The 15,141-nt window shown below is 38.2% G+C and overlaps 1 protein-coding gene across 1 annotated transcript in view; it reads right to left on the bottom strand.

Annotated features, from left to right (window-relative positions):
- Positions 1-15,141, bottom strand: part of TTC28 (tetratricopeptide repeat domain 28) — a 405,403-nt gene that overhangs the window by 281,383 nt on the left and 108,879 nt on the right. Inside the window, exons 2-4 of the mRNA XM_060121992.1 lie at positions 11,847-11,994; positions 1,684-1,956; positions 658-788 (exon numbers count right to left, since the gene is read on the bottom strand). Of these exons, the coding sequence (XP_059977975.1) occupies positions 658-788; positions 1,684-1,956; positions 11,847-11,994 (552 nt within the window). The remainder of the gene's footprint in view (positions 1-657; positions 789-1,683; positions 1,957-11,846; positions 11,995-15,141) is intronic.

Genomic DNA, 15,141 nt, shown 5'->3' with positions numbered 1-15,141 from the left:
ATAAGAGGTAAAAAGAAGTTAAATAATAACTTCCCCAAAATCCCCGAGCCAGGATAACTGAAGCAGGGATTCAAATCTGGGTCTGTCTCCTACCAAACCCCACCCTCTTTCCACTCTGCAGGCATCATCATGTTGCATCTACTGGATATCAAGTTTCTGAGGATATTTCATTTCATTTATCTAGAAAAGACTAGGATGATATTTCTCCATCATTACGATTCAGGTCTCTCAGTGAGACTTAACATGTTTCTACCACCAGAGTTAAAAATCCACCAAAGAAACAATGTGAAGGATTCACAGCAATAATACTCCATCTCAGATAAAGCATAATGTGTGCTTATTTAATTTAATGAATATATCATAATGATATAGCTTTTTGCTAATTTTACATATATCCATAGCACATTTGAAGAGAATAAGAACAATGTATCTGACCAAGCTGCTAGATCCTGAGGTCAGAGACCATGTCTCATTTACCTCTATATCCCCAAGTCCTGTATGTGATAGATGTTCAACACCTCGTTGTTGATGAAAGTTAGAAGCAATGATTATCAACTCCTGAAAGTAATATTTTAAGATACCTAAAACATTTTGAGCAGCCAAAAAAGACCCCATGTTTCAAAAAAACTGGTTTTGGTCTGCAGGTAAACTTCCTACCTCTCGATCCTTGAGTTTCATGGCAAGCACCAACTGATGCCTGTGGTTAGTGAGAGCCTCCCGGTAATTTCCTTTGGAGAAGAATGCAGAGCCCAGATTCCCATGAGCTCGGCATTCTCCTGTCTGGTCACCTGAATTGGGTTTAAAAAAAAAAAGATAAAATTTATCTAAGTTACAGCATTATTTATAATATATAATGGCCATCCTAATACAACAGCCACAGATTTACTAGCTAAGATTTCACTTGCCTTCTTTTCTTCTTCTAAAAGACTCTATGTAGGAAGTTATGGTCCTAGAAGTTAAATCTCTGGACAACTGTTATTGATGTTATAACATACAACTGCAGTCAGGGACATAAGTGTTCTGGAAATGAGAGGTCATTGCTTTGTTTCTGAACAACCATCAGCTTGTTGGTTCAGTCACTTTACTCCACACCTACCATAATATGTTGCTTCTTTACAAGTATGCTGATGGTAGACTCACCATATCTCTTCTCTTACTGCAATCCTCCAAGTCCTTGAATAATCACTGTGATGATTATCATAAACCACATTTTTTTTTAAAATGAGGAAACAGCAGCACAGAGATTAGGCAACTTGCCAAAGGTCACACAGCTAGTTAAGTGGCAGAGCCAGGATTCTAAACTCAGCGGTCTGGCTCCATAGTCCACACTCTTAACCACTGCACTGCACTATTTCGTCCAACAAAATGATGGTGCATTCTGTTGTAGGCAAAAATGAAAATTAAGGTCAAAGATTCACCCACAAATCTATCATCTGAGATATTAAATCTGTGAGCCCATATCTCTGAGGAGGCAATGAATATGTTAATCCATATCTTTTGGCCTTTTGGGAGCTTGATACCTTGTTAAATGAAAAGCCCTAAAGACCTAAGTACTCTAAAACAGAGAATGTTCCCGAGGTACAATCACTTTTCATGGCACATACTACTCCCATTCACATCAGGTTAATCAGCTTTCTTCATTTCCTTTCTGTACTGAAATAAAGGAGAAAAGCATAACTCTACCTAAGGTCTTGGCTACATCCAAGTCCTGCTGCATGTATCCAGTGCTCTTCTCTGTGTTTCCGAGAGACCAGTAAGCACTGCTCAGCGCAGAGAAAACGGAACCTCTCAGTTTGAGGCTGCAGGTGCCAATCTTCAGAGCGGCTTCTAAGACAACCACAGAGGCCCCATGATGGCCAGCTGTCAGGAGTTCTTGCCCAACCACAGACACGACCACAAAGGGACTCTTGTCCAGTTTCATTTTCTGAAGCTGTTGATAAGTGGGCTCGAGGGAGTCTGAAGAAAAACAAAAGAAAATAAGAGAATATAGGCTTATACACAAAACAATCTTTTCCAATATGCTCTAGAAACAAATGTTTATCATACCTTTTTATGGCCTGTTTCAGGTACAAATTCTTCAACCTTTCAATCTAGCACCACCCTTACTGTCCACTCATTCATACGACTGGGTAACACCAATGTCTTTCCAGTAATTTCCTTACATCACTTTCACATGCATACACCACACTTGTCCTCTCTTCTGGTCTTTCTTTGATCAGGACCCACCACTTTCCCTGAATGGTTCTCCCTTCTCTGACCTCCTGCCCTCTCAAAATATCACAGGCACATCACTCAAGTCCCACCCCTACTATATACAGGCAGACCTCAGAGATGCTGTGGGTCTACTTCCAGACCACTGCAACAGAGGAAATATCACAATAAAGCAAATCACATGAAATTTTTGGTTTCTGTGCATATCAAGAAGAAAAAAGAAATCGTCTGAGTTTACTAAGGTAAGATGAAAGACAAAATTAATGTTTATCTCATTTTATTTTCATGTCGTGGAAAGGACACAGATTAGGGGTCAGGAAGCCACAGGGAGATTCTTTCCATTTGAAGCTAGGTTTCAAAGTGGATGACCTCTAAGCTCCTTCTTCCTCCTCTTTTTTTTTTTTTTTTTTTTTTTTTTGTGGTACGCGGGCCTCTCACTGTTGTGGCCTCTCCCGTTGCGGAGCACAGGCTCCGGACGCGCAGGCTCAGCGGCCATGGCTCACGGGCCCAGCCGCTCCGTGGCATGTGGGATCTTCCCGGACCGGGGCACGAACCCTTGTCCCCTGCATCGGCAGGCGGACTCTCAACCACTGCGCCACCAGGGAAGCCCTATTTTTTTTTTTAAAAGACTGTTGCAGAGCTAATGACTATAACCTTACAGTGAGGTAGCACTTGTAACACTTTTGTTGTTAGCTTTCCTGAAAAACTGTTTCACATTAGTTGTTCCACTGTGCCTATGTGAAAAAAAAAAAAAAAACTATTGAAAGGTTGGTCTCTTTAAACTGAATCTCTCAGCCAACAGTACTGCATTAAAATGTAATTTTTACAATTTATGACTTCAAATCTCCACTTGCCACTAAGGAGCTCTCATCCGAATCAACATTACCACGGAAACCTCGAAACCTACTGGTGCCTAAAGCATTTTTCCCTTCAATCAGATCACTAAACAGAGAACAAAGAACATTTTTACACCTATCAAGATGCAAGCAGTACACAGTACCAGTAAACATTTGCTAACCAATAGGGTTAAATACAGGCACAAGAGCCCAGGAATTGCTAGAACAGGAAAAGAACAATGCCACACTGAAATAACTGTGAGCAGAACTTTGGTGGTATCCACTGATGGATTTGGCAGCCAGTGATGATCACACATTAGCATCCCAATGGCCAATTAGCAGAAGCAAAAATAACAGAATTTTAGAGCTGAAAAGACCTTGAAAACACCCTTATTTTATTTATTAAATTTATTTATTTATTTATTTTTGCAGTACATGGGCCTCTCACTGTTGTGGCCTCTCCCATTGCGGAGCGTAGGCTCAGCGGCCATGGCTCACGGGCCCAGCCGCTCCGCGGCATATGGGATCTTCCCGGACCGGGGCACGATCCCGTGTCCCCTGCATCGGCAGGCGGACTCTCAACCATTGCGCCACCAGGGAAGCCCTAAATTTATTTTTATTTATTTTTTTGACTGTGTTGGGTCTTCGTTGCTGTGCGTGGGCTTTCTCTAGTTGTGGTGAGTAGGGGCTACTCTTTGTTGTGGTGTGAGGGTTTCTCACTGCGGTGGCTTCTCTTGTTGCGGAGCACAGGCTCTAGGCGTGCAGGCTTCAGTAGTTGTGGTGCGTGGGCTCAGTAGTTGTGGCTCACGGGCTCTAGAGCGCAGGCTCGGTAGTTGTAGCGCATGGGCTTAGTTGCTCCGCAGCATGTGGGATCTTCCCGGACCAGGGTTCGAACCCGTGTCCCCTGCATTGGCAGGCGTATTCTTAACCACTGTGCCACCAGGGAAGCCCAACACCATTATTTTAGAAATGAAGAATCTGAGTATTTAAGTATTGAGTATTCACGCAAGGTCAGATAGCTTGGGACAAAGCCAAGGCAAGAACCTATTGCAGGGCTCTAAGTCCAGGCTCTCTGATACTATACAGGGCAAAATTCTTGTTCACACAAGAAGTCAATTCCAGCTGATTTTAAGCAGGGAAGAAATGCACTGAGTGGCTACTGGGAAGGGTGGAAAACCAGGCCTCCAGACCCACAGTCAACTTTTGTGAAAAAGTTCCTGGTGAAGGCAACATCACCACTGCAAGTAAACACAGGACATTGCAGCTTGTAATTCTGCCTCCACCACTACTAAATGCCGCCCTTGGAAAACGGATGTCACTATTGCCACCTGCCACCACTGGAACAAATTCTGTATATCCTTTCTTCTTTTAGCCTTTAGCTCCTAATTCAAAGGTGGAGTCCCAGGTGGAAAGGAGGATGCGAAAATTAGGATCTGATGTTTTCAACTTTTATAGTGGAAGGCAAGGAGGCAGAAGTAAAAGACAGGGAGTTCCCAAAACACAGGAAGAGTGTTCAGACACAGATGGCACGAAATGACTGATGGCCAGCAAAGATTCTACTTTTCAGCTGGTGATTATTTTAACCATTGCAACCATGGCTAAGTTCAAAAAAAGAGCCATCCAATAGAGCCTCTAAAACTACACAATCGTAGAAAGAAGAGAGAACATTGCCACAGTTAGAGGACCAAGGGAAATACTTGGAAGATTTTCAAAAGAAAAGGAAATCTTCATTTGTACAAATTTTTACTAAATAAAAATGAAACGGAAGGATTAAGAGGTAAAAGATCAAATTTCCATTTGTGGTATATAGGAAACAGACTATACATATATAAAAAGATAAATTATAATGCAAGCTCAAATACAGTATACGTTATAAGAGTTTGGAAAAGGGAATGATTATCAAGGGTAATCAGAAAACTTCATAAAAACAGAACCTGATTTCTTAAAGAAAGGGTAGGACTTAGACAAGTCTTTGTACTTTCTTCTGTGAGTAGAGGGTATTTTAGGCAGGTTTGTCCTAAACAAAGGTGCATGGAATGAAAGATAGGTACATGGAATGAAAAGGAATGATGAACAGGGCAGCTTGAATGGCCCAGAGAATATTTATGGGGAAGGAAGCTGATGTGGAATAACACAGAAAATACTGAGCTAAGGATAAAGAGACCTGGATTTCAAAGCCACATAACCTTACTTTCCTCACTTTGTCAAATGTATCACAATTATGATTGTGGTGATGGTTACATAAATCTATACACGTTATAGATAAGTATATGTCAATATTAAATACATATGTGTATATACATGTAAATGTATCTATGTTTGCATCTATGCATGTGTAAAGATATATACACAAAAAGTCCATTTCACTTGATGTAAATTAAAAAAATTTTAATGTCAAACTTCTCTGCTTTGGGCTGTAATTACGTCTCATTTGTCCATACTCACTAATCAGAAGGTCTGGTTAGCAGTTGTACACTCATTTGATAAATAAAAGTGGTAAGATAAGTTTTTTTTTAATGTATAAAAACTGTATAGGCTGCAGAGTGAAGTAAGTCAGAAAAAGAAAAACAAATATCGTATGTTAACGCATATATGTGGAACCTAGAAAAATGGTACAGATGAACCGGTTTGCAGGGCAGAAATAGAGACACAGATGTTGAGCACAAATGTACGGACACCGAGAAGGGAGAGTGGCAGGGGTGGGGTGGTGGTGGTGTGATGAATTGGGAGATTGGGATTGACATGTATATACTAATATGTATAAAATGGATAACTAATAAGACTGTGCTGTATAAAAAATAAATAAAATAAAATTCAAAAAAAAAGAAAAAAAACTGTATAGGCTGGATTAGGTGATCTATAAGATTCTTCCCAACTATACTATTCTATGATTCTAATTCCTATTCTACAGTAAACTTTGGCTGTTAGCAAAAGGACTAATTGTGTGATTTTCTCAGGCTAGATGGAACAGAGTTTTGGCAGCCTGTAGATGTAAAGATGTTTTCCTTTATAGAAATCATGCATAATATATAAAATATCCAATGTCAAAACAACTTCATAAGAATGTAAAGGCACTTTGCAACAATCATTGAACACCAGTTATGTGCTTTCAAAATGTAAAGGCTTTAAGAATTTAAGATAAACAAAGTCACATTTCCTGACACTTGAAAACCTTGTAAGAATGTAGTAGAAGCTAATAATAAACAAATAATCACACTCAACTAAAAGATATGCTATATTTATTTCATCAGTTCTGCATATTCATTCACATTTTAACATTTCTGAATTTGAGATTTAATGTCCATGAACCCAATGGTGCCTCACAATGGTTGGTTATTTCTATGTCTAAATGGGGCTAAAAGAATCCTTTCAGTTTATATAAAATAAAAAGTTAAGTGATAAGAAAGAAATTTACTTATCAGCATTTTATTTTTTCTTAGTAATATATAAAATAATGACACAACTTTCAATCCAGATTTCTCAGCATTGGTAGGATGTGCTATGGGACCACAGAGGAGAAAGGTGCTAGCCCTACTCAGGTAGGTCTAGGAATGCTTTCCAGAGGTAATGACATCTCAATAGAAATCGGAGCTATGAGAAACTAGTGTTTTCCAGGAACTGCAGGTAGTTTTAGCTGGGAATATCTTGGTAATGAGAATAAAAGAGAAGTAAGATCTTTTATACTAAGGTAGTTGGCCTTTATCTTGTAGACAATGGGGAAAATTCAGAATTATGAATAAGAGAATGACAGATCAAACTTACACTTTAGAAAGTTCATTCTGGAAGGGAAGCAAAGCATGGACTGGTTTGGAAGAGATAATAGCCAGGAAAACCAGTTAGAGAAAAAGTCCTGTATTTGCAATGACAAAACAGATGGACAGCAAGGGATAAATTTCAGACATATTTAGAATTTTAAAATTTACAGAATTTGAGGAATAAATGCATTAACAGGCACAATGCCTTATTCCAAAGTAATGATACTCTACTGACTGTCTCCTATGAATCACCTTCAAGGTAACTAAAATTTTTACAGACTTCAATCTGTCTCAGGTACTATGAAGACATTCTGCAGCCTTCCAAGTTATCCTTATAATATTTAATTAGCATACATGACTAAAAAGCTTCAACTTTCCTAAAAACCTGGTGATACCACTACCAATTATTACTGGATATAATATAATACTGTACTGCAAACTCAGAAGACTGGAAGAAACAATTCTGGAATGAATCTCCAAAACAGGGATCCAAAGAGAGAACAGCAACCACTGACAAGGTAAGAAGGTAACCAAAGTATAATGAGAGTAAAGTATAGCCCAAAAACCAAAATTTAGAGGTAAGGTTCGTAATATCTAATTATTTTTAATTTTTACCTTTTCTTAGGCTAATTCCTTAGAGGGGAAACTAAATTAAAAACCACTGGGCTTGTCACAAAAGGACAAATATTGTATGACTCCACTTATATGAGGTACCCTGGTAGTTGCCAGGAGCTGGGGCGGTAGGGGAAGATGAGGAATTATTGTTTCATGTGTACAAAGTGTCAATTTGGGAAGATGAAAAAGTTCTGGAGACAGATGGCAGTGATGGGTGCACAACGCTGTAAATATACTTAATACCACTGAATTGCATAACTAAAAATGTTATGTACATTTTACCTTAACTGGAAAAAAAAAAACAAAAAACTTTTGGTTCACACTAAAAGGAAAACTTAACCCTCCCCCCAAAAAAAGAAAATAAAAACTGACATGTTTAGCTCTTTGTCTAAGCCACTTCATATTTTTCTGGGTTCATTTGTGAATTTATTTATATCCTACTTCATTACAAAAGGATTCAAAGGCCTTCTATAGAAATAAGGTGGAAAACACAGAAGTCAGAGTGAGTGGAAAATAAAGTAAGGAAAACTCAGCTTAGAGACTATAAGCCCTGGCACACTTCCTAAAGGTGGACAGGACACTAAGCTCTAACGCTTCACAGAGGACAAAGCAAAATAAAGGATCACTTCAGATAATTCCCAAACCTTTTAGATAAAAATACACCAATGCTCAGGAGAAACGCAGTTTTTCCAGGCACCAAGTGCTCAGCAAAAGGACCATGTGTGCTGTGCAGTGTTTGTTCCACACCCACAACACAAATACAAGAGCAAGCTTACCACTGCTGCTACTTCTTTCCACAGAGAGAAGAAGGGCATCACACTGCACAGGGAAACTGTCCTAAAGGGGCCTGCCTTTACATGCCAAGGCTTGATTCTCAAAACAATTATTAGGGGACTTCCCTGGTGGTCCAGTGGTTAAGAATCCGCCTTCCAATGCAGGGGACGCAGGTCCAATCCCTGGTTGGAGAACTAAGATCCCCGCATGCCACAGGGCAACTAAGCCCATGCGCCACAACTACTGAGCCTGGGCACTCTGGAGACCGTGTACCACAACTAGAGAGAATCCCACGCGCCACAACTAGAGGAGCCTGCATGCTGCAATGAAGAGCCTGCATGCCACAATGAATATCCCGTGTGCCACAACCAAGACCCAATGCAGCCAAATAAATAAATAAATATTTTTAAAAAACAATATTAGGAGGTACTTATTATCACACCCCTTTTACAGATAAGAACTGAGGTGCAGAGAAAGGAAGCAACCTTGCTCAGTCAAGGGGATAGCAAATGGCAGTACTGGAATTAGAGCCCAACCTTTGGGGGAAAAGTCAGGTTTTTTTTAACATAACATTTCAGAAACAGGCCCTCTGTGCAAAGTGACTGCCACTTAAAAGAGAATCAGAGGGAAAGAGTTACCAAGGGTGGACTATCAGGTAAATAAAACGTGAGCCCCAATTTGACTCTGAGAGAAAAGCTTATATATTCGAGCCATTTTCTACCAGTACTTCATAAAATCAGCTTCCTGGATCTTCTGAAGCTGGTAGAAACACCACGACAGGTGATAGCCTATAAATGTAATAGTCTTTAGATTACCAAATTAACAAGAGGATAGAAAATATACACAAGAGAACCCTCAGCAAGAAGCAGCCCTAGCGTCTTTAGAGGAACAAATAAAGGTAAACACAGTCTCACTTTGTAATTACATTATTAAATCTGCCGTTGGCAGTAGTACTATGCTACACCATCCAAATTTACATAAACATTTATAGATACAATGAACTGAAATTGCTGAAAGACTATCTAAAAAGGAGAAATGGAAAATAGTAAAAGGATAATTTGAGGGTCATTAAAGAGTCTCATTTTATATTAATACTTATTTGGACATTTACATAAATGATTTAAGGGAAATACATTACATATAGTGATGTAAATATATCTACAGGAAAAGTAGATTATCTGATATCTGGTTGTTGAGCATGAATGAAACCACAAAAGTAAAGTAAAAAAGACTTAATGCAGTTAGCAATATAGGCAACAACAAAATTTTAAAAATCAAGTAAGTTCCAAAGTGGATTAATATATTTATTTGGGAACAAGAGTATATTACTATAGATTAGCCCTATCTTTAAAAAAATCTTGAAACGTCCCCAAAAGGCCAAACCACAGGAACGCTGTGCACATCGTGGGAGCTTTGTTTGCTTACAGAAGCACTGGACGAGGGAGCTTCCCTATTGCGTCTCAGAATTGCAAAACAAAAACAACTGACACAACAGATCAGACCTACATGTAAAGTGTCCTGGACTGCAGAGTTACGCAACAATGGCAGAAACTGAGAACGCTGCAGGAGGCTAAAATAAACAGTGGGTAAAAAATGGGCAGCAAATGATGACAGATTTTGTGAATTATAACCATATGACAAAAAGAGAGGTCATTAAGATGTTAAATGATGCACAGAACAACGCTGTGCAAAGCAACAGTCTTTCTATAAAATGTTGATGAGAAAAGCCCACCTGGAATAGCTACAGTGGTAAAGGCAATACCAAAAATAAGTAAGTTAAATTGCTTTAAGGAAAGAGAAGAAAATATTAAAGCACTCCAGGCACCTGTAAGATGCAGCTTTTTCCAGGGTCGCCCTTAGGTCACTCAGTATAAGATGGGAAAGAACATGGCACAGAAAACCCTAAGGCTGAAAGAAGCACTGAGCTTTTTCTTGCAGTGTAGAGAAGATTTTCTTATATTTATCTAAACAAATTGCTTCAAAGGCAAAACGGTAAGTATGATTCTGCTGATCTCAACACATTCACTCCAGTATACTAAGGCAGCGGCAGAAACACCTCAGAATAAAGAAGGGATATCTTCACGAACTAAATAAAAAATGTTCCATGTAAATTACTTGCAGAGGGATATAGGGAGAGAATGAGAAAATACTAGAAAAATGGAAAGGAGAGACAGATTGATCTTTTTTGTTGTCCATTCCGCCCCCCCCCCCAAGTCATGGAGCTCCAAAGTACATCTGCTTTAAGTCAGAGTTTATTAACAGCAGGTCCCCCAGTGGGAAAAGCCATTAGGTTCCTGCAGCAAAGACTCAGCTTTGTATGGGGTTATAAAATCGCATGAAGAGAGGCTTCCTTTCCACTTTTTTTCTAGAACATGAAATCTTCGCCTTCAGGAAAGATTTTTTTTTTTTTTTTTTTTTTTTCCGGTACGCAGGCCTCTCACCGTTGTGGCCTCTCCCGTTGCGGAGCACAGGCTCCGGACGCGCAGGCCCAGCGGCCATGGCTCACGGGTCCAGCCGCTCCGCGGCATGTGGGATCCTCCCGGACCGGGGCACGAACCCGCGTCCCCTGCATCAGCAGGCGGACTCCTAACCACTGCGCCACCAGGGAAGCCCAGGAAAGTATTTTTTTATAGCTATGAATTGCTCAGAGGCCATACGAGTACCATTTAGTTAATCAAACTTTTACTTAGCACATATTTTGAGCCAAGTACCATACTAGCCTGTATATTAAAATTATCTAATGCTGCAAACATTTTCAAAACTAAATAAATTACCTAATGATACTGCCACCAAAATTTTTAGGTTAATTCAAAAATGTACCATTTCAGAAACAAAAATAGAGTTCTGCTTGATGTACCTAATTAGTGTGGAATGTCATTAGCTGTCTACTATTTGCCATCAACCTGCCTTAGTGTCTCCATCACTCTGCAAAGATGACAACTGGTGTACACTTTCAACCCAATCTTCCCAAGAACTCCTTCCTCAAAAATCAATGTTTCTCAAAGGGAAGCCAATCTGATTTGAGCCTTAGAACTCCTCCAACCTCCACAGTACTATTTTCAATCTACTGTTGTCCCAGAATACCAATTGGTATACTACAGAAGTAGTATAGGAGAAAACCATGTATCTACCATGTTTCTCTCTCTTTCAAGTCAACATAATCTCTTAATGCTCCTCTGAAAAATGTTAGACATAGCCTACAGTTAGATCCATATTTCCTCTCATGAAATGTTTAATGTCTTCTCTTATCTGTTTATTTCTAGATGGCATATTGGTCCAACTGAGCAGATCAACTTACTAGTAGAGGTGTTTTGGTTTAGAGGTACAAAATCTTAGAACTACAAAAAACATAGGGATTCCTAATGTAACCCTAAAATCCAGAGAATTTGATTCATTTACCCAGTCATACAGTTAGTTAACAAAAAATTCAAAATATAATCTAGGTCCACAAACTTCCAGTGGCCTTACCACCATCCCACTGTTCTTCATTAATGTCACCTATTGACAGTGATTCCTTGTCTTTCTTGGTCTAAAATATCCAATCTTAGCTAATTTCATAACCTATCCATTCTCAATGCCTGAGTCTAAAGTCTTCAAAGGCTAGAAATGTTCTAATGTAAATTAGTGTTGGACCAAATACTTTCATCATATTTACCTCTCATGGGAGATTTCATGGCTGCTTCTACCATCCCCACCAGAAGCTGGAGACTCTTGGGGTCCTGAGCCAGCCCAGATGCAAAGGCTGCCAGGGCATCGGCATGACGTCCAAGGTACTGGAGGGCAACACCCTGTCGGAAGTATGCCTGGAAATAAAGAAAAGATAATGCATGTTTTACTTATACACAATGCTCCACCAAGGCTGATGAGGATTCTTGATTAGAACAACAGGTCGGCAGAACTAAACTTGAGGTGGTCCTGGTTCAAAAACCTAGTAAAGTGTTTATAATCAAATCTGACTTCTCTGAACATCATAAAATGTAAGCATACTTCTTTCAGACAAATTACGTTTAAAACTTTCATTCTTTTCCCTTCTAGAACACATTGATTTTATCACATTCTTTGGTATTTATTCACATAGTACTTTTACTTTTTTTTTTTGATGATCTTTAAAATCTTTTATCCCAACTTTAATAGCATAAGCTCCTCAAGGACAGGGTTTTGGAGATTTCTTTACATGTCACCAAAGTATCTGGTATAGCGCAAGACAAATGAGAGATATTCAAATTCCACTTATTTTATACTTCTCCTCATTAATTAAAGGGATAAATCAATATGTGATTAGTATTAAGATAACTGTAATGAGTAACACAACATGGTTACATTTTATGTGGTGTTTCAGACATAATATTTTAAAACTGTTATTAAAAATACATTTGCTTTGCTTAGAAACAGAATAAGATTGCTGTCCTTTGTATTGTTTAATTGGATTGGTTAAAAAAACTAGTATTATCAACTGTGAATATAAGGAAACAACCCTCCTTCCAGCTAATTGCAGAAAGGGCCAGAAAATTAATAAAATATTTAAACTTCAGAATGATCTTAAGAATGTGTAGTTTGTTTTTGAACACAGAGTAAAAACAAGTAAATGATCAATGTGTTACCAGTATTTAACCAGCAAAGGACCTTGTACCCGATTAAATAACACATAAAACTGACATATTATTAATGCATTCATGCTTATACGACACCTGCTTCTAAAATACTTGGCCACCTATTTAGCTTAAATACTTTTACAATACTCTATGTTTGTAACACAAATGTAACTTTTTCAGTCCAGTATACTTTGCAATTGTAACAAATTGTATTCATGGAATATAAATGAAGTTTCAAAAAACTCCTAAAACAACTACTCAATTAATTTAATATATAATTTTATAATTTTATATTATGCACACATACAGTGAAAGAGAGCACCTTTTATGTTTATAAAACATATTTACTTATTTCATTTTTGTATCTAAACTTTGAGGTAACGTAAGATAGGCAATACTATTCAGTATTTCTATTAAGAAACAATCCATAAACAGAATGAATACTCAAATTATTATGAGCTATTCAGATTTCTATTAGTTTAAACTACTAGCAGCTGTTAAAACTCAGACTCCAGTAAGACAATAACCTGTAAATGCACTTTCATTACTAATTGATAAGATCACTTCCTTTCACTGGACTCAGCCATTTTTTAATCTTTAATGTCTTTATACACATTTTTTACCACCCTTTTCATTTCACATTTTAGGTGATTTCTATAATCCAAGAGGCAATATGTACCACATTCCAACTAAAATTAACTATAGTTTACATAATTCTATATTAAAGCTAAACTTAAAAAATGTATTTATATATGTGTGTGTGTGTGTGTGTATACTCTGTAAACTGTAAACTCTATTATTTATGGAGAGAGACAAAATGTGTCTGTAGTAATGATTTCAGGTATATATTTTAAGAAACACAAAAATCTACTGTGTTAATCATTTCACAGTGTATGTAAGTCAAATCATTATGCTGTACACCTGAAACTAATACAGTGCTGTAAGTCAATTAAATCTCAATAAAACTAGAAAAAACACAAAAATTTAAATTAGTCTCAATGAATTTTGATAATTTCTTGCATGTTTAAAGCAAAGCATTATTGTTCATTACTTCACTGAGAAAATAACTGATTTTCCTATCTGCCAAATGAAATCACCGAAAAGTATGACATCCACTCCCCATGCATGTATCCACTCCCTAGTAGGTAGGCAAAGTTCAGCGTTAATGGCAAGTTATGGTGTCAAATACACAAAGGAGTTAAAGAAGGGCATGCAGGTTTTGTTTTCTTAGGACACTCATAAATTAGATGAAAAAAGGTATGACTGGATCATGCTGCTCATAGTCTCGGCTTCCTTTCTCCAGAAGATTTTGATAAGAGATATAGGTGAGAAGGCTCCAAGGTCTCCCTTGATCCTCCCTTATGTCCTTCCAGAATCCCCAGCCCAACTTTATAAGATTTTCTCAGTTAAAAGCTTAGAGTTGCATTCTTGTCAAGATAGCATAATGAGTCAAGCTCTGACATATCCCTGTACCTAATTTACAAAGTGGGGCTCTCCCAACTTACTCTCATGCAATATTAATTGCATGTATGAATAGCTGTTGAATAAAAATTAGTTATCTATACTTCTGTGAGAGATATGCCACTATGGAGCTCAAGCTGATGATGATAAAACCTAGATTATGGGTTACTGTGATAGAATAAATCAGCACAGTGCCTGACATAGAGTAAATACTTAATAAAGTGAGCTATTTTGATTATTAGTTAATGAGAAAATAATCATAACAAGAAAACATAATTATAGACTAAGAGAATATAAGGCGAGTCTAATAAATATTGAAAATATTTCATTATTTAATATAATATTATCCAATTCCTATCACTGCTTTATTCACTCCTCCCCCTTGCTCCATATAAGACTGCTGGCAACTGGGAAATTCACAGCTGTAAGGCTCCCAGACAAAATCTGAACCACCTGACTAAAAGAAATTGGTACTAACAGGTCGTGGGAGATGTAGCAGCCACCCAGAGGATTCTCCACCAGCCTCTTCCAAAGCAAAGGTCAAGAAGTGCTGAGTTTCACAGCTGTTTACTATAACTTCAAGAAGATTGATGTGACCTAATTTTTCTCTTACTATCACAGGTTTCATAGGAAGCAGCGTCATCTGAGAAAGGGGCAAATTTGGGTCACTTAGGACTGAGGAGAGGCAATATATGTGCAGCACACCAAGGAAAAGTGGGGCCTATGAAGAAACGTTGAACACTTGGTGCCCAGCCAACCTCAGATAACATACCCCCTGCCTAAGCACTCCCCACGCATATACCCACATTCTGGTCACTGGTTATGTAGCAGATGGAGAAGGGAAGGCAATATGGACTGACTATTGAGAGCACCTAAACCCTGAGAACAATGGTTTTA

This window comes from Lagenorhynchus albirostris, chromosome 14, assembly GCF_949774975.1.
Source record: "Lagenorhynchus albirostris chromosome 14, mLagAlb1.1, whole genome shotgun sequence".
Lineage (NCBI taxonomy): Eukaryota > Metazoa > Chordata > Mammalia > Artiodactyla > Delphinidae > Lagenorhynchus > Lagenorhynchus albirostris.
This window is presented reverse-complemented; position numbering and strand designations above follow the sequence as displayed.